General features: G+C 38.7%; 1 protein-coding gene across 2 annotated transcripts in view; it reads left to right on the top strand.

Moving 5' to 3' along the window:
- Positions 1-22,287, top strand: part of ntrk3b (neurotrophic tyrosine kinase, receptor, type 3b) — a 153,169-nt gene that overhangs the window by 77,745 nt on the left and 53,137 nt on the right. The window contains exons 8-11 of one of the 2 annotated variants that reach the window (XM_026377627.1): positions 1,248-1,544; positions 1,990-2,004; positions 5,387-5,442; positions 10,239-10,341. In XM_026377627.1, coding sequence (XP_026233412.1) covers positions 1,248-1,544; positions 1,990-2,004; positions 5,387-5,442; positions 10,239-10,341 — 471 coding nt within the window. The remainder of the gene's footprint in view (positions 1-1,247; positions 1,545-1,989; positions 2,005-5,386; positions 5,443-10,238; positions 10,342-22,287) is intronic. The other variant, XM_026377628.1, reaches the window with a different exon arrangement.

Below are 22,287 nucleotides of genomic sequence, written 5' to 3'. Positions count from 1 at the left end.
TTAGTCTACTGTTTCACAGATACTGCTAGCTTAAAGCTAGTTGTCAAAGCTACAGGTGGACCTTAAGAAGGCAGTAAGGTAAACTGTAATAATGTAATAATCCAAAGTCCATGGGCCTCTTTACTGTTTTAAATATGACTACACAATAAAAAGGTAAAAAGTACAAGTACATTTGCATCGTTCTAGGCTTTGTATGTACCCCTAATTAGTAGAAATTAGCATTTGTTAAACAGCTATGCTAAAAATGATACCTGCTAAGCATAAGCATCTTAGCATGCTGCTATTCTGGTGTTAATACTTTGCTCAAAGCACTACTGTGACTAAGAGCTGTTCAGTTTTTCCAAATTGAACTTTTCAGTTGCAGATTGCATGAAACAAGTGGGGATTCACTGGCGCAGCTGCAGGGCTGTCTGAAAGACAGCATAATCACACACACGCAAAACCCAGATGTAGTTATATAAATAGGATTGTTCACACATGCCTATAGAAATTGAAGGCTTCATTGAGACAATGCAATAGTGTATCATCAGTGTGTGTGTGTGTGTGTGTTGTGTGTGTAGATGTATGTGAGCAGTGGAAGTGGGAGGGGAAGGTTTGGTGGTGGGATGACGAACAGACGTAGAGCGAGACTGCCAGGTAATGCTGTCTGCCAAATATTTCCTTTTGATGATGTAGCTGCAACATTGACTCATCTCAAAGACAAATCAGTGTATGAATTGTTTATGAAATGTATTTGATGGTATTAAAATGATAAATTGCCTCTCAGCTTGGAATCATTGTGGATTCAGAGTTTTATTGCCACATGTCTGAGGCTCTGTGCTTGTTTATACAGAGGAGTCAAGAAAGAGATGTCCCTATGTCTGTTTGTTGTCCTCGCCATCCTGTGGACTGCTGCAATATAATACACAGTAAATGAGTAAAAGGGTCATTGCCACTCCCAGGCAAGAAACCTGCCTCCTATAAATGCCATCTTTTCCAGAGCAAATCAAAACAGCTTTGTGTTTAGTCTGCTGCTGCATTTTTTAGGTTAGAGTTAGCAAAGGTTTTCATCAGCCTAAGGGTTGGGAAACTTTCTCAACATGTAAAGGTCATTGTAATATTTATGTTTAATGCAAAAATGAGTCAAAATAATAAGGGTTTAAACAAGGAATGGAGGACCTTTGGACCTGTGCTCAAATCACTCTTTCAGTCTATCTAAAGACATTTTTTTACGTATTTTGTTATTTTCTCTTTCTTCCTTACGGCAGTTCCTCCAGTCATCCTCAGACTGGCTGAGCCTGAAAAACGCCATGACACTTGTATCGAGTTCACGGTTCGGGGCTACCCCTACCCCAAGTTGCGCTGGTTCCACGAGCACAAGGAGATTCTCCAGAATGAGTACATCCGAACTGAGATGGACTTCTACCAGGACTATCTAGAGGGCTGTCTGATCTTCCAGAACCCAACGCACATCTACAATGGCAACTACACTCTAGAGGCCAGTAATCCCCTGGGAACGGTCACCAAGATGGTGTATGGTCACTTTATGGACATTGTTGATGAAGGTTAGTAGATCATTTCTGCTTGGAAGCAATTCAGCAGATAGAAGCACTGATATACCCGCTAGCGTGGCACATGTTTTGGGAATGAGCATCACAATTGGAACAAATCTATATATAACCAGCTGAATTTCCAATTTTTACTTTCTTTTGTATGAATTACACAGTCCATTCTAGGCGAAAGAACCACAGGGGGCTTTTAGTTTTGTTTTTTTTAAATCTCCCTCAGGATGCAGGTTCTGTAGCTGATCCCTGCTCACTGGCTACCAGCCAGGGTTCGCCCACAGTTCAGTCAGGTAGATTGTTCTTCTGCAGTTCACCCTGAGTTCACATGGAGGGGGCATAAACCACAAAGACTGGCAAATTTCTCCACATGGTTAATATTCCAAGGTTAATACCTTGTGCCAATTATTGACATAGCGTGACTTTCTCTGTCTCTGTCTCTTTTCAGACATAGTGGAACTAGGTGAGTGTTTCTATTTCTGAATTTAACTCTGCAAATTTGTTTTGTTTTGCTTTTCTACTGTTTGTTTGTTCAGTGTACATGAACATATCACTTATTGGTGTGCTATCACTGTTTGGACTGTAACCATGGAGAAATTTGTTCACTTTGTGTTGAAGTTTATGAAACGTTGTCAATGTTGCTGCTAAGGTAGCTTCAGGCCTCCAAAGCAGGGTAACGGCTACTCAGTAGCTCACGTGTCCATCATACACAAGAAGGTACTTGTCTACTTGTCCTTTTTTTATTTTGGGTAACTTGATGCTTCAGATCAAACTAGAACGATACTGAGATTCACAACCATACATTTTCATACACTCTCACTGTGAGGTGTCTTGTGCAACCACAGTCCACTGGTTTGTAAGCAGCTCAACTTGAGCCCTGCCAGGTTGAGTTACTGTGGCTACACATGCTGATAATACTGGCAGATTTACCACTCAGACATTCTTAGAAATGTTTAAGTCTTTTACTTCAGACAGACAGACAGACAGACAGAGGTAGACAGTTTAGTCTACTCGAACACAAAACCATCAAGTTTTCCATCTGATATGTTGGCACATTTGAAGACAGCAGATAGCCAAGATGAAAATACCAGATAGATATTGGGCTAGCTACCGAGATTTCCATGAGTAGGTTAAAAACAAAGTGTATGTGAGACTAATTATTTGTAATGGGCACTTGGTGTTTACATATGATATTGTTGTACTAATATTTACTAATAACACAAGAAAAACAGAGGTTGTATGTATTATTTGTATTTTGTAACACAATCAATCTATTTAATGAACATCTCAATTAAAGTTAGGTGGGGTTGCTGGAGTGTAAATGTCCCCATAACCAATAAAATCAAAGATAGAGATGCTAATGTTATCATCACACTCACAATGAATGTGTTAATAAACCCACAAAACAATGTAGGGTAACCTTAAAAGTAATGCTGGGTACCCGGATGAGCTAATAAGTGTGATTCATGTTAGAGCAGATAAAATCACCTTTTAATCAATTCTTTACACTGTGTTAGCTTTTGTTAAGTGCAAAACACACCACTGCCCAAACGCTCTCACAAGTCTCATATACACAGCTAACAATGTGAAAACATTCAAAGCCGGGCAGCCTGTAACTAACCAGCTAGGGTTGCTAAAATGTTATTGCTACTCAGGGAGTGCTTTGAAAACTGGTTTTCCAGAAATTGTTGGTATTGATGTTTTTTTATACCACAGAGGAAATCAAGAGAAGAAAGATGGGGGTACATCTTGCAGCAGAGCTTACTGGTTGGAACTCCTTAACATTAAGCTGTCAGAATACTCCAGATTTTAGGACATCCAATTGTCTGTGGGAAAAGTGGGAATATTGTCAGCAGCTTAGCATTCATAATACTGCTTCTTTAACTCCTAAATAATTGACTTGAGTGAAAACAGGCTGGTTTCCCGCCTTGCTAACTGGTGATGTGTGAACGCTTGTGAAGCGGCAAGTGCAGTCATATTGCTGGAACAATGCTTTGGCCCCTGCCCACACTGCATCATAAATCTCCTGTGTGCGATGTGTGGTTTGGCCTCAGGCTGTTGTGGCAGCCTTATTGTTGATGGCTTAAACAGAGTGGGCTGGTCTGATCTCTGACCTTCATCAGAACCTTCTTCCATCTCCATATGAGGCTATTCTTTCTAATCAGCCATGGATTATAAAGCTGCAACACGGCCAGGGATGGAGATGGATGGAAGCTGACTGCATGTGCGGTGAGCTGCGTTCAGTGACCAACCACTCCTTGTTGCCAAACATACACTCACTCACCTTCTGGGAGAGTTGAGGGAGAGGTGTTTAGGTGATGAGAATGTGAAACACTGAAGCAGCTGTGTGTGTGTGTGTGTGTGTGTGTGTGTAGGGGGGTGGGGGGGTCAGCTCTAGAAGGGAGACTGACAAGTTGACTGATACTAATGCTGCTGAGGAGCAAGAAGGGCACAGGGAGGAGAGGAAAGAGGGATAACGGCTGGAAAGGAGGGACAGAGAGATGGTAGTTAGAGCACCCAGTCACATACAGAGCAGTGCACTTTGGTGTACTGTGTGTGTCTGAGCCAGTGGCAGCTAGTCTACCATGTGGCCATTAATTTGCCCACAATTACTCTCTGATGTCCTGGCTGGAGGCCTCGGACTGGAGTTTCCCTGTTCATTTTGTTTCACGCCTCTGTCTCATGTCATATTCTTCTTCAACTCCTCAAAGCTCTGCTGTTTCCCAGCACACTTTAGAAGTGCTACATGTAACATTTTAGCATCATGGAATTTGAAATTAGGATGCTCTTTAGTCATTAATTTGACTTGTGCACACTCTAGAGTCCTGTTACTTGTGTCCAGCAGGCTACAGCTCTAAAAAAAAATCTAACTTCCCAGTTAGATTATTTAGATAACAGTGTTGAGTATGTTCTGATTCAATTGATTTTTCCGCTGGTTTAATTTTACCTTATTTAATATGTGGTGCTCTTGGCTGTATGGGCTTCTTCTCTGTTTTTCTGTTTGCATAATTCAGCTCCAGGGCAGTTTGTTTTAATTATTCTGTGTCTTTCTATGTGTGCGTGTGTGAGCCTCATCATACATTTCTGCAATAATAATAAAACAAAAAGGTCCGCAATGTCTTTTCTGTTGTATGTGTGAGGCTTGGGCCCAGGATACCAAAGTGAGTAGCAAATTTCAGGCTTCAGTAAGGACCTTGTGACTTGAGTGTCAGACTTGAGTGTGCATTTAAAGCTATACATACTTTTAATTGAAAGCCTTTTACCAGCCTCAAGATATAAAAATGCAGTCATCATCAACATTTCTTTTTAAGCTTTTATGGCACAAAAGAGCAGAAAGGCAAGGTTCTTCCTGTTTACGTCAATCCACTTTAAGAGATTTTGCATTTATGCAATACTCAGAAAAACATCAGGAGTTGAAATAAAAGGAGAGACTCACAAATGAGGAAAGCACAAAAAAATATTTTTACAACTAGCGATGAGACCCGCCATAGAACATTAATAAAACCATTTGGCTTTGTATAGACACTGAAAATATGCTCTCAATTATATACACAATAGAGCACATTAGGTTACGGGTTAATGCACAACCAAACAGTGTAAGTGTTACATTTATTTAACGTTAATGGGCGTACAAACAGGTTCATACAGTAGAATTAAATCATACCATGTTGAAAAAATGGCTTATTTTAGCGTATCCATAGCCTTGTATCTCCCATAAAAAAACTATGATACATTCTCAGTTTATTTCATATTTACTGTAAGTGAGTGTGGGAGTAAACCACAACCATTAAAGCTTTTTTCGTATACCCAGTCACTGATGCCTGGTTTATGCTTTTGTGTTGCAGATCCTTCGATGCCGTCAGATAGTGATTCAGGACGACCAGATGAAGATACGTTTGGGGTGAGTTTTCTCCCTAATGATGTTGATGAAACAGCTGCCAAAGATGTTGCCCCTGGACTAAACATAGAGCTTTGGTGTCTTTTAACACAAATCTACAGTAAACTGCTTTCTATATGTACAAAGACTCTGGTAGAGGTTTATACTGTGTGTTAAACTGCAGCACTGAGGCACAAAGACTACAACATTTCAAACACTGCTACAGTCATCTTTCAAAGCTGTATATTTGGACACTAATGATGTTGATGGTGGTAACACTATCCTGCTGTGGGTGATGTTTTTTTTATATTGCATAACATGGGAAATTCTGTTCATTTTTTTAATCCAACTCTGGTGATTTATTCCTCTGTAGTTCAAAAGACAGAAATAGAAACAAGCACTGTTGGGGTTAATGGAATTTTTTTAATGGCACTTTGACAAATCATAGCAGGAAAAGCAGATGTGAAATTAATAACATTAATAATGGCTGCAGACATTGCTTGGGAACAGTTCCATTCCCTGGTTATGCACATCACTGGCATGGCTTAGTAGGATAACTAAATGGAGCTGAGCCTTTGTTAGTGTTATTAATCACACATGTGCTTCTCATGGTATGACAAGTACAAATATCTGCTGTGAAAGGCCTGTGATTTACAGTAACACCTACTGTTAAGGGGCAACCGGAAACATAAACACACATCAGCGTAATGTGCTGTGGATGAAACATTCAGTTTAATTGATAGTTCACTTAGCCCTGCCCTCATAGTTAAAGCTACTATGCCTGTCAGACTTTTTTATTCCTGCAATACATACATGCAGTTTACAGTAACAGTGTCTGATTTACAGTACCACACAATTCTGGTGCTTGCTTGATTTCTGTCTCATGGGCAGACTTCATCAACTATACCTGGCTTGTTCTTTAAGCTTACACCAGCTCCATATGGTGGTGAAAAAATAAGTGGTTCAACAGTGAGGCTTAAGCAGCAAAAAGTCAATCACACCATGTGATGAGCCATGCAGAAGACACTTTAATAAAGAAACAGTGTTGTAGTAGAAGTTCTGCAGCTGACAAGTAAAAATGCTTTAAGAATACAGACTAATCAATGTGTTTGGCAGAAAATCTCTGCAGGCATGTCTGGGATGGGATTGCTGTAGTGTAACTTCAACAAAGCCAAAAAAGAGCAGAACAAAGTTCAAAATGTGAACTCTGATAGCATTCAGGGTGCAGCAGTGTGGTCAATAAAAGGGTTACTGCGAAACACATTTGCCTATTACTACTGCAGGCAGCTAATATTGTAGTAATCTTTCCTATAGGGACAGTAGGAACAAAATAAGAACCCCACAAGACGTTTAATAGCCTAAGCAGAGCAAAAAAAATAGAAAATCACAAAGCAAAAGTAACATCTTTCTGCTTCTTATACACATCCCTTTAACAACAACACATCACTTGTGCAAAAGAGCTGAGCATTATTTATCTCACATGTTTTTAACCACAGTGAACTAAAACAGCTGTCTGCAGTGTCTCCCTCACTCTCCCTCTATCCCTCTTTGTCGCTTAGTTGTTGACTGTCACTGACCTCTCACTTTCCTGACATCTAATTTTTGTTTGTGGATTGGAACAAAAAAAATAGAAAATTGAGTTAGGGCTGGAACTACAAACAGCAAGCCAAACTGGGTACTGTAGCTTCGCTCAGGTGATACACAACAAACAATGGTGTGCATCGTGCTAAAACAAGAGCTCCTAAGTTAGGTTAGTCTTATTAAAACAAAATTGATCAATCAATCAATCAATCAATTAATCAATTGAACTTTATATATAAAGCAACTTTCAAATAAATGCAGTTGAAAGTGATTTACAGCTAATTCAGAATTAGGAACAAGAGACACCAATTTAGGGCAATAAAACATAAAAGTATGGGATTAATGCACATGAGAAATGTTTAATAATGTAACTAAAATTAAATCAAAAATAAATTACAGCAAAGACATAGAAAACCAAATGAATTTGACACATAAATAATAACGATAAAATGTTTTGATCAAAAGCCAGGCTAAAAAAGCCTGTTTCATTTTTGCATATAAAAGACATCAATCCTTTCACTAGTTCCCAGATCCTCTGGCAAACTGTTCCAACAACACCATGCAGTTTTTCCTGCACTCTGGAACAATTAATGTACTTGCACCAGAGGATGCGAGAGGACGTACTGGTTCATACACTAGAATCTGACAAATAGGATGGTGCAAGACTATGAAGTGCTTTAAAAACAAGTACAAGTATTATCTTAGTTTGGAAATAGACACGCATAACAAAATCATAAAAAATCATCATTGACAAAAGTGATTACTCTAGGACAGGTTCTCACAAATGCACAGCTCAAACGATAATTTCCCTGATTCTTACCTTACCTTCTTTCAAGTCCATTAGGAGATGCGGGAAAGACTTTATTCAACAACAAAAAACACGTAATTGTGGAAACAGTTAATGGACAACATTGACATACTATTATTAAATGAAATGTGTCATGGGAGGCTTTTAAGGGAGTTTGTGTCTTTTTCAGGGAAGCCCCTTAGGACCCCTGTAATTTGAAGCATTAATACAGCATATGTTAGAACAAATTAACAGAAAATGGACATCCCTATATTTCTGCTCTTGTACATTTTGGAGTCAGAAAGGCAAATAAACTCATCAGTTCCTCTCTTGTGACAGTCCTATGTAGACAGAAAGCTTGACAGGATTGCGTGCCTATATAGACGTCTCTCACAGCAGGAAAAGCACAGGTCTCTGATCCATGAAGTGTCCCTGTAAGCCATGACAGTGAGCCAACACGCACAATAACATGCACAAGATCTACAGTAATATATGGAGCTGTTTTTAATGTTCTTTATCATACAGTAGCAAGAAAAAGTATGTGAACCTTTTGAAATTTAATGGTTTTCTGCATTAATATGTCATGTCGAAGTCATGACTATTAACAAATATGATGTGCCTAAAATAATAACACAAATATATTCTGATATGTCATGTCTTTATTGAGAACAGCCATAAAAAACTTGTAGTGCTAGTGGAAAAAGGATACCTTGAGTCTTGTTAAGAAAATTAGTTAGTAGGTGTGAACTAAAGCTACTTCAACTACTAAAACTGTTTGAGTTTGCTCTGCACAAGAAGAATACACTTATGTGAGCCATGCCTCACGAAAAGGAGTTTTCAGAGGATCTACAGTCTACAATTAGACAAACAATCTACAAATGGAGACACTTTGGATCTGTGGCTACTCTACCAAGAAGTGGGCGGTCAGTCAAAATGACCCTAAGAGCACAACAAACGTAAAACACTGACCAAACAGGGAGTCTATGCCAGGACACCATGAAGGAAGCTGCTACTTACTCAAAAGAACATTGCTAAATGCCTGAAGTTTATCAAAGAGCACACTGACACTCCACAGCAGTATTGGCAAAATGTTTTGTGAACTGATGAAACTATATTGAACTATTTGGAGAGAACACACAGCACTGCATTTGGTATAAAAAGGACCCAGCATATCATCATAAAAACTTCATCCCCACTGCAAAGTATAGTGGAGGAAACATCATGATTTATGCTGCTTTGCTGCATCAGGGCCTGGGCAGCTTGTAGTGATTGAAGGGGATATGAATTCTCAAGTGTATCAAAAATTCTTCAGGATAATGTAAGAATGTCTGTACGTCACCTGAAACTCGTTGGGTGATGCTACAGGACAAAACACCAAAGCAAGTCCACGACAGAATGGCTTCAGAAAAACAAAATCTGCCTCATGGAGTGGCCAAGTCAGAACCCAGACTTCAAACCAATAGAGATACCATGGAAATATTTGGAGAGAGCCACACACATGAGGAGTCCAAAGAATATGACAGCGCTAAAGCAGTTCTGCAGGAAGAATAGATTAGATTAGAATTCCTCCTGAACAATGTGCCGCTACAGGAGGCACCTGGTTGAGGTTATTGCTGCCAATCGGGTTGGTGGGCTGGGGCTTATGGTTGTTCTCAAGAAAGACATAAAAGAAAGATCAGAATTTGTGTCATTATTTAAGGCACATTATATTTGTTAATACTCTTGATTTAGATGAAGACAAATTTATGCAGAAATCCATGAAATTCTGAAAGGGTCACATAGTTTTTCTTGCCACTTACCTGTGCTCCTTCTGCACTAACAAGCCAAAATATCATCTGTAAAAATGGTTCATGGGGTGCTATTTTATGATCCTGGTTAATGGTCAAAAGCAAATGTACTGTGTAATGTGAAGTTCAATTCATTTCCGTTTTTGATTTGATAAATATAATAGCAACATAGAAACATGGAAATAAAAATAAGAACATAACATCCTATTAGTGATTTTGAGAAGCAGAATTTACCAATAAACAATTAATGTAGTTACATTGTTTATTGTTTATTGCATTTGCTCATATATGTAAATTGAGTTTAGTAAATTAGCTATAACATTTTAAACATGATAATAAACCTGACTTTTCAGATACAACACTTTCTTCAGAGATACATCATATTAGTGACTTTAAAGTAGCTGCTGCACAGTTTGACTAAATTTGACTGCAGATGAGAATCACATTAAAATGACATTCTGTCAACTGGAATACATCATGGCAGGTGTTTAAATCTTACTTTGCAGACTGCTGTAATCTATGAGAAAGCAATAGTAACAATCTAATGGATTAATCTCTGATTTGCAGTATTTAAGATGATCCAAAAATATCTGGAAAGGATTATGATGTGAACACATTCCCTCTGATTGCTGCCTGTGAGTCACATAGCACTTTATTTCTCCCAGGTTTCCATCGCTGTTGGTTTGGCGGGCTTCGCATGCGTCCTGCTCCTCGTCCTTTTTGTTCTCATCAACAAATATGGCCGGCGCTCCAAATTTGGTATGAAAGGTAAGTGTACACAAATACTCCAAAGAGCAGATAGAAAGGCAGACAGATTTTCTTTCTCCTTTCTGCCAGTTGCATCATTGAACGTAATCCATTTTTCCCAGCTAATCTTCTCTTTAAAACCTCTGTTCATTAGAAAATACGCATATGCAGCTACTGTAGAAGTCCTCCTTTTTACTGCATGTTACTATCTATCTATCTATCACTATTAACAAAAGCTTAAGGATAGCAAGAAGATGTAAAAAACTTACTAGAATGGGGTGGAATCCCACCTTCTTCCATACTGAAATTTATGGAAGGTTTTCCACTAATTCTCAGGGTATTGCCTATTATTTTAGCCTAACTTAAATAATAACTTAAAATCCAATATAGCTAAATGTGATTTTTCCCTGTTATGTTGTCTTGTACAAGAAATTGTCATGGGCAACATTGACTTTGATACAGTTAATGTTGATGAGGTTTATTAAATTCACATCCTGATGATGCGTTTCTTGGCTCAGACAATATACATGGAAATTGCCATTATCTGTGTTTCTTTTTTCAGATCACATATTGAATAGATGTCCTGCATATAGTGTGATCATATCACAGTGGAACGAATTTAAAATAATTACAATTCCAACAAATTAACAATTAAGCTGTCATTTACGTAATAGATAATAATTCATACAAAACAAAGAAATCTTTATAATAGGAACTTAGAGGGTGTTACACTTAAATATAATGGTTAGGTTTGGATGAAAGGTTATATGAATGGTAGAAGTTAAAGGGTTAAATATAACAGCTGTTTTTCAGACTGATGTGACGTACTGTGGCGTGCAACAAGTTAGCTGCCTTGGTCTATTTCTTTATTCAGTTTTTAGAAATTATTTATGTCATAACTTAAACATGTCCTCAGTTTTTATGTAGGTTGATGATGCTGTCATGTTTGTTCATCTAATTGTTCTTTACTGTACTGAATTGACCAGTGTATTAGAACAAGATTTGCTGGTTGTGCTTGACTAGGTTGGTAAAGCTAATGGGATTTAGTTTACCTAAACATAGTTGTACCACAGCTCTATCACTCTTTCACTATTTCTCTCAAATGGCACCCTGAGTTGTTTCATCCTGATCTGATTTTTTTGTCAAAACTCTGTCTATAGTGGAAAGGTTAACAGAATTGATATTTGCCTAGACATTGTTATCACTAATGATTGCAGTTTGGGTCTCGCTCAGCCCGATAAAATTGTTGGTGATGACCATGTTACAGATTTCTTGAACTTGCTAATGGCTGAATACTGCTGTTCTAGCACCAGCATAGGGTCATTGTGCAGTCCCACATAAACATGTACAATTCCTAAACAGAGCATGTTATATAAGATATTTTGTATGCAATTTCAGTTGTTTTGAATCAAATGCAATAACAGTAATTTACCTATTTCTCCCTTTGAAATTTGCACAGTAGAGGACACTGTGGACCTGTTTACATGAGGTTGTACTCTCTGACCAGCCTCTTCCATTGAAAGCCAATAGTTTATAACATGGTCCAAAACTGTGGTTCTGATTTCATCAGGGACTCTTTCCCTTCCCCCTGTTCCTTTCTCTCCTTCCACCACACATTCTAATGCCTCTTTTTCCTCTTCCACAATCATGTAGCCGCTTTTTAGGTTCCTCCATGTTAAAAAATGACAGTGATTGTGCTAGGAGTAAGCTCTATATACTTCCAGACTAGATTGTGATTTGTTGATCAATGTTCCTTGTTTACCTGGCAGGTAATTGGCCCAATGTCCTGCACCAGACATCACAAACTCTTCATGTCTCAACTGCATGTACGCATGAGAGATTTTGATACCTGAATGGATCATTTTGCATGTGATGCCAGAAACAATGCAAGAATGTTTGTATGTTGTGAAGAGTTTGACAGTTTTGTGGAGAATGAACAAATAAGTTTTGATCAGAAAGCCAAATACAATATTTTCAGATAAATAGAGAATTGCATTAACTCCTTTGTACATATTCCTAAAACAATGCCACTTCCTTGAAGACATGACAAATTCTACTCTGCTGAGCAAAACAGACTAATTGTTCTAAATTGTGGGCAAAAAAAAAAAAAGTGATTTTTTTTTTGTTTTTTTTTAAAGAAATGACCAAATTGATTGAGGAAAACTGTGAATGCATTTTAAATGCATAACTGTGAGTAGCCTAGGTTAGCTAATAGTCCACTGATTTTTGTCTGATCTTTTGTTATCACACTCCTTAGGCAAGACCTCCTAACGCTTGCCCTGCTTATGCCTTGTACCTTGTACCACACTTTAAGTCATTTTGTATAGAAACGTCTGCCAAATGACTAAATGTAAATTTTACAGAGTGTCCTCTGGGTGATCATGGTGAGCTTTTTTTAAATGAGGTCAGCTCCAGGTTTTGCTTATCTTTGTGGCATTGGCATGTAGGAAGAGGCAAAAGCTGATGCTAAAGCTGTCCTAGGTTCAGTACAAGTACTTTATCAGGTGGTGAGTAGAAGAATTCTCTTGTGTATGTTGGCTCAGTTTGGTGGGTGACTTAGGACACTTCTTTCAGTATTTTTAATATTTGGGACATTTTTCTCTAATTAAAACATGTTCTACTAACATGCCACTAGGACCCATCACTGGAGAACATGCATGTTCTTTATTTTATACCTTAAGCACATTATAAAGCAGCATTAGCCTCTGCCACCTCTTAATTAGCTACTCTACAGGATTAGAGTTTGTTACTTACCTCGGTAAAACACTCTTTGCTGTAATTATTTCAGAGGTGACAATTATTGCATTGGCCTAAAGCTGGCTGTAATCAAGGATGAGTCTTATACAGTAGTTAATGAGGCTTTACAGACGTATTTGTAATGCCATGGCATATCATATAAATTAAAGCTGTGCTAACAAACTGGTTTGACACAAAAAAAACAAAAGTCACAAATCTAGATAAAAAAATTAGATAATAACCACAAGATGTTGCAAATAAGACATCTCACAGTTTGACCCTCTGTGTTTATAAACATATGATTTATTTGGTGCCACAGCTGCTTGCTAATGATACATCTGCTATGCAGTAACTTGATTCCTTTTTTATGTTATCAGGCAACTAACAACAGTAGAGAAGTTTAATATTTAAAATATCCACCCAAAACCTGTTGTTTTTACAGATTTTTATTAAATTTACTAGAGAATGAAAATAAAACTCAGCCTACCAGAAATCTGTGTTGCAGGCTCTGCCAGGCACTGTGCGGGCAGCATCGAGAGCTTAATACTCAGAGCACCCACCATTATTGTAGGAATCAACTGTTACTGAGCGGGTGCTTTAAATGCAGTTTCCATACTTTCCAAGCAGGAGCGATGAAGAAGGTAATTTATCTCCTTGATGGGAAGGCCCAAAGTCCTCTTGGACACTGTGAGTTTTTTTTTTTTTTTTTTTTTTTTAACACTGCAGTGTTACCTCACCGACTGCACTGCTGTTCTCATGCAACACATTTTAGTAATTCATGCTTTTTCATTTCTTTTTTCTTGTAATAATTTGAGCTTAGCTGTGTTGTTTAAGGTAACAAATGGTTTTAGAAATTACTCTAATAGCACAGGAAAAAGAAGCAGAACGAAGGTTGAGCAAATCACATGGTGGAGTCTTTACAGCTGCAGATAATGTTAGTCTTCTTTTCCATTTTTACTTAAAGGTCAGTGTTAAATGGAGAATGTACTGCAACCTATAGTGTGCCGGATGGAAATTTAATATTGCTTCTGCCCTGTAGCTTTATGTCTTCATATAATGATTGTCAAATAAGAGATATCAGTATTAGAGCTGGCATGGTTCCTCTTCTCATTTTGTATCCAGTGGTAGTTTGTATCACCAGACTGTGGTTATGTAACCCAGTTCAGTTTAAATAGAGATGCTGCTGTCTCCACTGTCACTGTGAGCGATTGAAGGTACAAAAGACTTGAAGAGGGGGTGATGTCAATGTAGACTCTTTCAGGACCTCTCAGTGTTTTGTACAAAGGCCTGATTTGTCCAATGTGTACGTGCAAGTGTGAGTGTGTCACAGAGATAGAGAGAGAGAGAGAGAGAGAGAGAGTGTTTTCTCCTCCCACTCTTGTTTTGGAGAATCAGCTGGAAGGCCTGAAGAAGTCATTACCTTTGGATGGAGCCATAATGGATTTTCGCTCCACTAAATCACTGTGGTTCTTTTGGTTGTTGGAGTTTGATCACTGGCCATTTCTGGGCATCCAATAAAAACTCAGTTTTTATTTATTTATTTATTTATTTTCCTTTTATGTGGTTTAAAGTGTGTGTGTGTGCGTGTGTGTGTGCGCGCGCACATGTGAACTACCTTGACTTGATTTGCTAGCATCTTAAGGCCCACCACCAGGTCCGTCCATGCATTTACAGCTCTGACTGATACACTGAAGCTCAGTTTATGTGGTTGTCGTTATATAAAAGCTACTTTGCCTGTCTGCGTGTGTATGTGTGAGCATGCACGTGTGTGTTTGCTTGAAAATTGACTCAAGGTGTAGATAACCTGTTGGGCTCGATCAATATGCCAACTTTACCTCCCGGTTAAAATATATTGCAGCATAAGCAGCAAGCTCATCTTTCACATTGTGATTCACACCAGTGAGTTTTGAAGTGTCTTTCACACAGATTTTTGTCAGCGGGGAATCAATAATGCTTCTTTAGAAAAAGACACTCAGCATGTTAGTAATAAGTATTATGCTCCCCTGTCATCTTTTCTTATGTTCAAGTAGAAAATTACCCCATGTCTTCTGTAAGTGCAGCCAATATCCACAAAAATACATCATTTTGTCACTTTCCCCATGTTCTCATAAAACAAGATAAAAAAATGGAGATCCAGGTTGGATGTGCCTATACATTTTGAATTTTAGGTACCTATTGTGGGTGTGTAACTAGATGTAATAGAGATGACTTTTAAACTGTAGCCTACTGCAAACTCAGAAAACACAGTAGAAGCTGGACCAGCAGAAACATAAACATAACAGACCAAAAAAAAAAAGAGAGAGAAAGAGAAACTGAAACTTGATATGTTTCCAGTTGCATTCTTATTTGACATTTATCATCGTCATCATTGCAGTACAGTAACTTACCCAGATCTAAATTTTAGAACTAATTCTGCAGGTTCCCAATAGGGCTTGGGAATTCTGGGTATTTCTGGTATTCATCCACAATGCTTGTTGGCAGCTGTTGTGTGTTTACATAAGGAGCAGATGATACAGGCGCTATTTTTGGCTCATTTCACTACAGAATTTAGACTGAAAATATACAGTGGGTGCACAGGCAGAGGTAACACGTTAGGAGAAGAGGAAGGCACTGAGCAGCATTCATGTTAGAAACATTGATTGTGTTTGGCCAGCAGATAAAAGATGGATGCTTTAACTAAATTCTGTCCTTTACAAACTGGATAAATACCAATTTATCAAATGACTGAGTGCTTAGAACAATTGATTAGACTGATTTTCATACAGATTGATACAAGATCTTGGTCAAACTGCTTAGCAGTAATTGATTAATCAAGATAATAATTGGCAGACTGATTAATAAAATCATACAATCATTACCTGCACTTTCAGGTTAATGTGCCTGTTGGATAAATAACACCCAAGTCTCTGGGTGAATGTGTCTTCAACACTAATAATACTATGAGATGCTTAACAAAACAAATGACTGACCTAAATGTCAGGGTCCGATGAAGCAGAGTTGGAGGGATCAGGGAGCAGGCTACCTGTGACTCAAGGTGAGCAGACACAGTTCACATTTAATCACATTTAACCATCTAGCCATTTAGGTGACGCTGCCGCTCCGACTGCGCAGGTTGGAGGTTTTCTTAGTGATTGGTAGCTCATGGTATAAGAACTGAACCTGACATTTTTAAGACACTGGCCAGTCCACTCTCATTACAAATGTTTGACTTGACCAGCACAGACAGTTGTCAGGGTTTTAGACACAAAGATAGACATGTAGGTAAATTGGAAAGATAACCACCAACATAGTGACAGACACACCTACACTGACACACAGACAAACCGTACCCTGCGGCGGTCTGCTAGCCTGTGTGATCCAGGCGTGTATGTCAGGGTGGCTTACCCTCCTCTCCGCTACATTACCTGAACCAGACCTGGGGATCATCAGCGCCCACACACACATTCACACACACATACACACACACACCACACACACACACACACACACACACACACACACACACACACACACACACATACATACTGCAATATTTACTGCATCACTGCTTCGCTTGGCCTCAAGTGGCCAGTGAGCTCTGCTGCCAAGCAGTGAGACATGTCCGTCTACAGACAGACGGGCATGTCTCAGAGATACTCCTGGTATATGTTTGTACAAATGTCAAATATATTTCTAGCTATAATCTCTCAATTAAATGTATTACAAATAGTCATTTTATGCAGAAACTTAGTACACAAATAGAAACTATATGTTAACTTATAGTAACATATGGTAAGTAAGCCTACATAAGACAAACATTACTTATGAAGAGTATTAGGTACCTCCATTTTTTTCAGTTTTTTTTCTTCTAAACTTTTGAACTATTGGACTGATGGCATTTTCAGCTGCTACGTAATTGTTGTTCTTTTTTCTTTAATTTAAACATTTTTAAACATTTTGTTTTTCTCATGAAAACTTTTGTCTCAGGTTTCATAAACATTTAAAACTGAAAACAATTCCATCTTTTCCATCCAAATTCAGGTTTTTACATTTGAAACATTAAGTTACAGAAAGAAATACCCTACGTCATCAGCAGCCGCACAGAGATACGGATCACAAATCTCTTTTTTTTTATGCACAAATGTTGTTTACCCTTTGCTCAGTTACCATAGCACCAGTCATCTTAATTGACTGTAATTCATTCTTTCGAACGCATGCGACAGATGGGGACTGCCAAGAAAACAGCAACAGGCGCACCGGGAAGTGCTGCTTTCTCTTTTTTAAATAAGTGTTTCTGGTTATATCTCTTCCTAGAAAAGAAGGGAGTTTTAGGACATAAAGTTCTTCTTTACCATCTCTTTTGTTTTGAAGACTATCTCTGCCTCTGAAGCCAGAGACCACTGGCGCTTTTAGTGAACCCTAAAAGGTTTTAGATGCAGCCTGCACTCTCTCAGCCACAGCATGATCTCACGTGTCTTTCCTTAGTTCTTTTTGCACCTCGTATGAAAAAATGAAAGTACAAAAATGATCTGTTTACTTATTTATCTCACTTAAAAGTTGCATGAGAGCCTTGCCTTTTCTTGGAGTTTGGTTGTAGTGCTGGATAGATATAGAATACAGGGTGACCTGGGGTTGCTTTTGCACAAATAGGATTACTATTTTTTGTTTTAGTTTATTTTGGACTTTGGACTGTCACCAATGGACTGCTAATAGCTAAGTGCCTTCTGTCCTCTCAGTGTCTTTCTGCAGAGCTGCACACTACTCTGCTGTGCCACGAATTGTTAAGTAACCCAGTAAAAGGCCAGACGAAGTGCCTTCTTGCATGCACTTTGACTGGGTGTTTGGAAGCTTCTTCCCTTTAAGTATTTGCTATCAATAGTTCAGAAGGTTGTCCTTAGTTCTCTTAGTTTAACAATAGCTTAATATGGCATCTTTAAAATGTCAGGATGTGGCAGAATGCAGATGTAGGGGCAGAAGAAGAGGCCACTCTTTTCTACCGCAGGCTTTCTAAGATGCTGCAGCAATTTGGCTCCATCCCGAGGGGAAATGTTCAGAAAATATCATTTTTGTTCCCTTTTTTCCAGCCAAGGAAAGTTACAAAAGCAAACTGTAGGAGAGATACAAGCATTTAGTTTTATAGTAAATACAAATGCAGATACATTGTAAACCATTTAAGAGGCAGGTGAGAAATAGGTCTATGAAAATGCATCAGGGTCAACCTCTGCTTTTCCATGTTTGAATTAGTATTGATCTAAGAAAAAATCCCCTAATCCTCTGCAGTGTTTTAACTCAAATTGAGACAAATTATTTTGTGAATCTGAAGAGTGTATGCCAGTGCTTCTGTTCCGATGCCAGTCCAATCAAGTATATTGGTTGTTGAAGTGAGAAGAATGCTTAATCATTTTTGAATTTTCGCACCTTTATTTAGCTCATGGTAGCACCGCATTTCTTTTCTTATTTACACAGTAGACCCACAGTCATTTGTCAGCAATTTACTGCTGGACATATTTCTTCAGAGGATCCGGGTTTTTGCTTAGATTCACATTCTTTACGAGAGACAAGAGAATCTCCTTCATCTCTGTGAGTAATTGTAAACACGTTTATTTCTTCCTTGAACTTTCCTTCAACCTCCCAACCATACAGTATATCCCCTATCCTGGAGGACTTTGCTAATGATTATTGCGCTCATATTTTCTGCAATTTACATGAGGCATTCTAATAGACTTGTGCTATATAGTGCTGATGAGTTTCTTCCAAGTTAATGAACATTTGGGGACTGAGTCTCTTGGAGCATAGTGAAGTCAGCTTGGACAGCACTCTTTACCTCTCATAATAAAGAACTGACTGTTCCCTGCTGGCTGCACACTCATCAGGATGTGTTTTTACTTGCTGTTTTTTGTTTGTTTATTTTTGTTTTAAATATTAAACGATTTATGTTAAAGGCTGATTGTGGCTAAAAAGATATAAAATGCATGGCTGAAATTGTAGAATTTGAGACATTTGCTCCCTTAACTGCTGCAGGCTACAACATCAACTCAGCTACCAACTGACTGGAGAGACAGTAAACTGCACAGAAAAAATAGCCTTAGAAACAGGCTGAATGAAGAGGTGTAGCTTAGTCATAAACCTCCAGCCTGTGCAGCTCAAAATTTCAAGCCTTTGTTCCCCTCCAGAAACCTTTGGCATGACTCCAGTTTGGATTTTCTACTTGTGGAGGGTGATGCTTTGCTTATTATGCTGCACCAGAGAGCATCCACTCAGAGGTGGGAAGGTGATTTTCAGGGTCTGAGATGATATTCCTGCCTATTTTTTTTTTCACATTGGAAAATAAAAGCATGCTGTGTTTTTCTGGCCCTCACTCTAATCACTAGATATTTCTTTGTGAATTTTAGCCACTGCTCATATTATGTAACAGCCGTATGCAGGGTGCTGCATACTCACTCCTACGCTGCATAGGATATAAAATACAGTCTATTGCGCTGAAATGAATTTCTTTTCAAATGATGACGTGACAGTCTGTTTAACAAATGGTAAAAAGTATTTACTACACCATGTCTAAACAACATATTAAAATGAAGTGACAGCAGTCTTCTGTGATACATATTAAACAGTGAAAGGATTCCACATCCACATGTTTAATAGGAACTTATTGTATGATACTCTCTTAATCTTCTGTTTATTATAACCCTGTATAAAATTTGACAATATTAATTGTTGAAAGGTATTTGTACCATATCTGTAAAGGTAAGAGTTGTATAGGTATTGTTGTACACCAATGTTACCATACTGTTTGGCACTAAACCTAACTGTCATAAATATAATTTATGAAACAGGAGAAATACACTGTGCATTGTATCATAATAATCTATGCCCCTGAGGAACCCCTAGAAAAATGTAAGGGCCTCAAATCAAATATTCTGGGAAGAAATACATTTCTTTCACTGTATCTGTGGGTATAAATTGTAGTTGTACAGTATATGAACCACCTAGCTACACTTACTCCCTGCCTTAACTTTGTCCAGGAGGCCAGTATAAGCAGAGGATCATTCTGAACAGGCTTTCCATCAGCTGCATTTCCCATCTCCTCATATTCCCAGTGGCCTGTGTTCCCATCAGCCTCTCCTCAGTTTGCATTAACACACCTCTGGGACTGGCAGAATGCAGCCTCTGTGTTATAGATAGAGAACAAGTCTCCATCTTTCATAAGGGTGGTTAAAGTTTCAGCTCTAGAGAGTAATTGTTGTGTAATCACAACTAGGGGATTAATTATTCATAGAAGCATGTACACACAGACACAGACAAACACATATACGCAAAGTAAACCTCCTTGAATATTTTTCTGCATCTCACTCTTGTTCCTTTAGTGCTCTATTTGTGTCTCTCTATCATCTACTCTCCCTCCCCCTCTTTTTCCACACTAATGGAGTTAGTGAGCACCGAGGATAAAACAATTAAAACAAAATTCATTTGAATGAATTAAAGAGCAGGGAGCTGCAATAGCTGACACTTCTGAGGCAAGACGAATTATCCTGCTTGGATGGTTTAGTAGCATTTTACAGTGGCCTCATCCCACCTCATTAACCTGTGTATTAACCCATGGAAAAGCATTGTTAGTACACAGCAATGCAGTACAATGTGGGATAAATATGTGAAAAAGAAATGATTACTGCCACGTGTCAGCGTTGCTCTGGTCTCTTCTGACAAACTTGGTCAAGTAGAATACACCTGTGAGCCTTCAAAGGCCATGTTAATAACAAGTCGCCTTCCACTCCTCATTGTGAATTCTCAAATATTTTCCAGTGAGCAGCAACAGGAGATGCACAAGATTTGCAGCCTGGCTTACGAAAGACTTCAGAGGCTGTTAAGGAAATGCCAAGGCCATCTGTGCTGCTCTAAGAGGGTGTGAAATGAAGATGGAGAGTGTGTCACACTGCGATGAGAGGTCATTACTGGTTCCTCAAAGGCAGCACATTATGTCAGTTTTACAGGTCACAGTCTTGTGGGTCAGTACAATTTTTATCCTGTTCGCCTCTGCAACACCTTAACACTTAGTAATGAGTCCAGGAGTGTGTTGAGTTCAAATATGCATTAAGATCTGTGATGCTCGGGAACAGCAGCTAAACGGGTGTCACTGGCGATGATTAGATGCAACCAGATGGCGTCAGGATGTTGCTTCTTGTGCTTGGAGTCACTGCAACAATCACTCTCCCCCTCCTGGCACATTGTCACTTTATGTGTTTATGTGTGGCACAATGACTGAATACACACTGCAGGTTGTATGTCTTGCCAGCTCAATGGCAGCATTTTCATTTCACTAGGCTGTCAGAGCAGTTACGGTGTCAAGGAGCTTTATCTAGTGTCACCCAGCTGAAGTATCCTTAACCAATAGACAGAAACTATACTCAGATCAGATTCTGTCTGTTGCTGAGCCTGACCTCTGACCTCTCTGTTGAGATGACAGGATTTCCCTGCCAGTAAGTGCTTAGGTCTCTTACAGGAATTTCAGTGGCCAGACCGCCCTCTGATTCAGTGCCAGCTCAAAGCCAGGTAAAGTGTATGCAGGTGAAATTTTACAAATTAATCCTGTTCAGAGGTGAGGATTTTCTCAGAGGTGATGTGGTAATACAGTGAATGATCTGATCTGGTGTCCCTGTGCTTTAGGATCTGAATGCCTATTAATGAAACATGTTCTAACTCTGCTTCATAATACTTCATTCCCTCTACTAACAAAAAAAAAAAAACATAAAAATGGGTGTTTCAGTGTTTTAAGATTCAAGATTCACAAAACTTTATTAATCCTAGAGGGAAATTGTTTTACCTTGTTACAGTTGCTCTCAACTCAGACAGAAAGAAAGGGAACCACAACCAGAAAGGAAACAGACTAACATAAATACAGAATAACATCAATACAGAGAACTCAGTATATACACAGAATATGTAAGATGGTTGAAAATAGATGAATACAAATGGGTTAATAATTATAGTCCAGGGTGGAATGACAACAGGTATGTGAAATTGTCAGTTCCCCCAACCCTTATAAAAGGGGGGAGGAATTGTAAAGAATGATGGCCACAGGCAGAAAGGATCTCTTGTGGCGTTATGTGGAGCACTTAATGTTGATCAGTCTTTGGCTGAACGTGCTCCTCTGTCCAGCCAACACGCTGTGTAGTGGGTGGGAGGGATTGTCCAGGATTGAGAGGAGTTTGGACAGCATCCTCCTCTCAGCTATAAGGAAAAGGGTAAAGAGGGTGC

Source organism: Anabas testudineus, chromosome 3, assembly GCF_900324465.2.
Source record: "Anabas testudineus chromosome 3, fAnaTes1.2, whole genome shotgun sequence".
Taxonomy (NCBI): domain Eukaryota; kingdom Metazoa; phylum Chordata; class Actinopteri; order Anabantiformes; family Anabantidae; genus Anabas; species Anabas testudineus.
The sequence above is the reverse complement of the archived record's forward strand: the minus strand, read 5'-3'. Positions and strand labels throughout refer to the sequence as shown.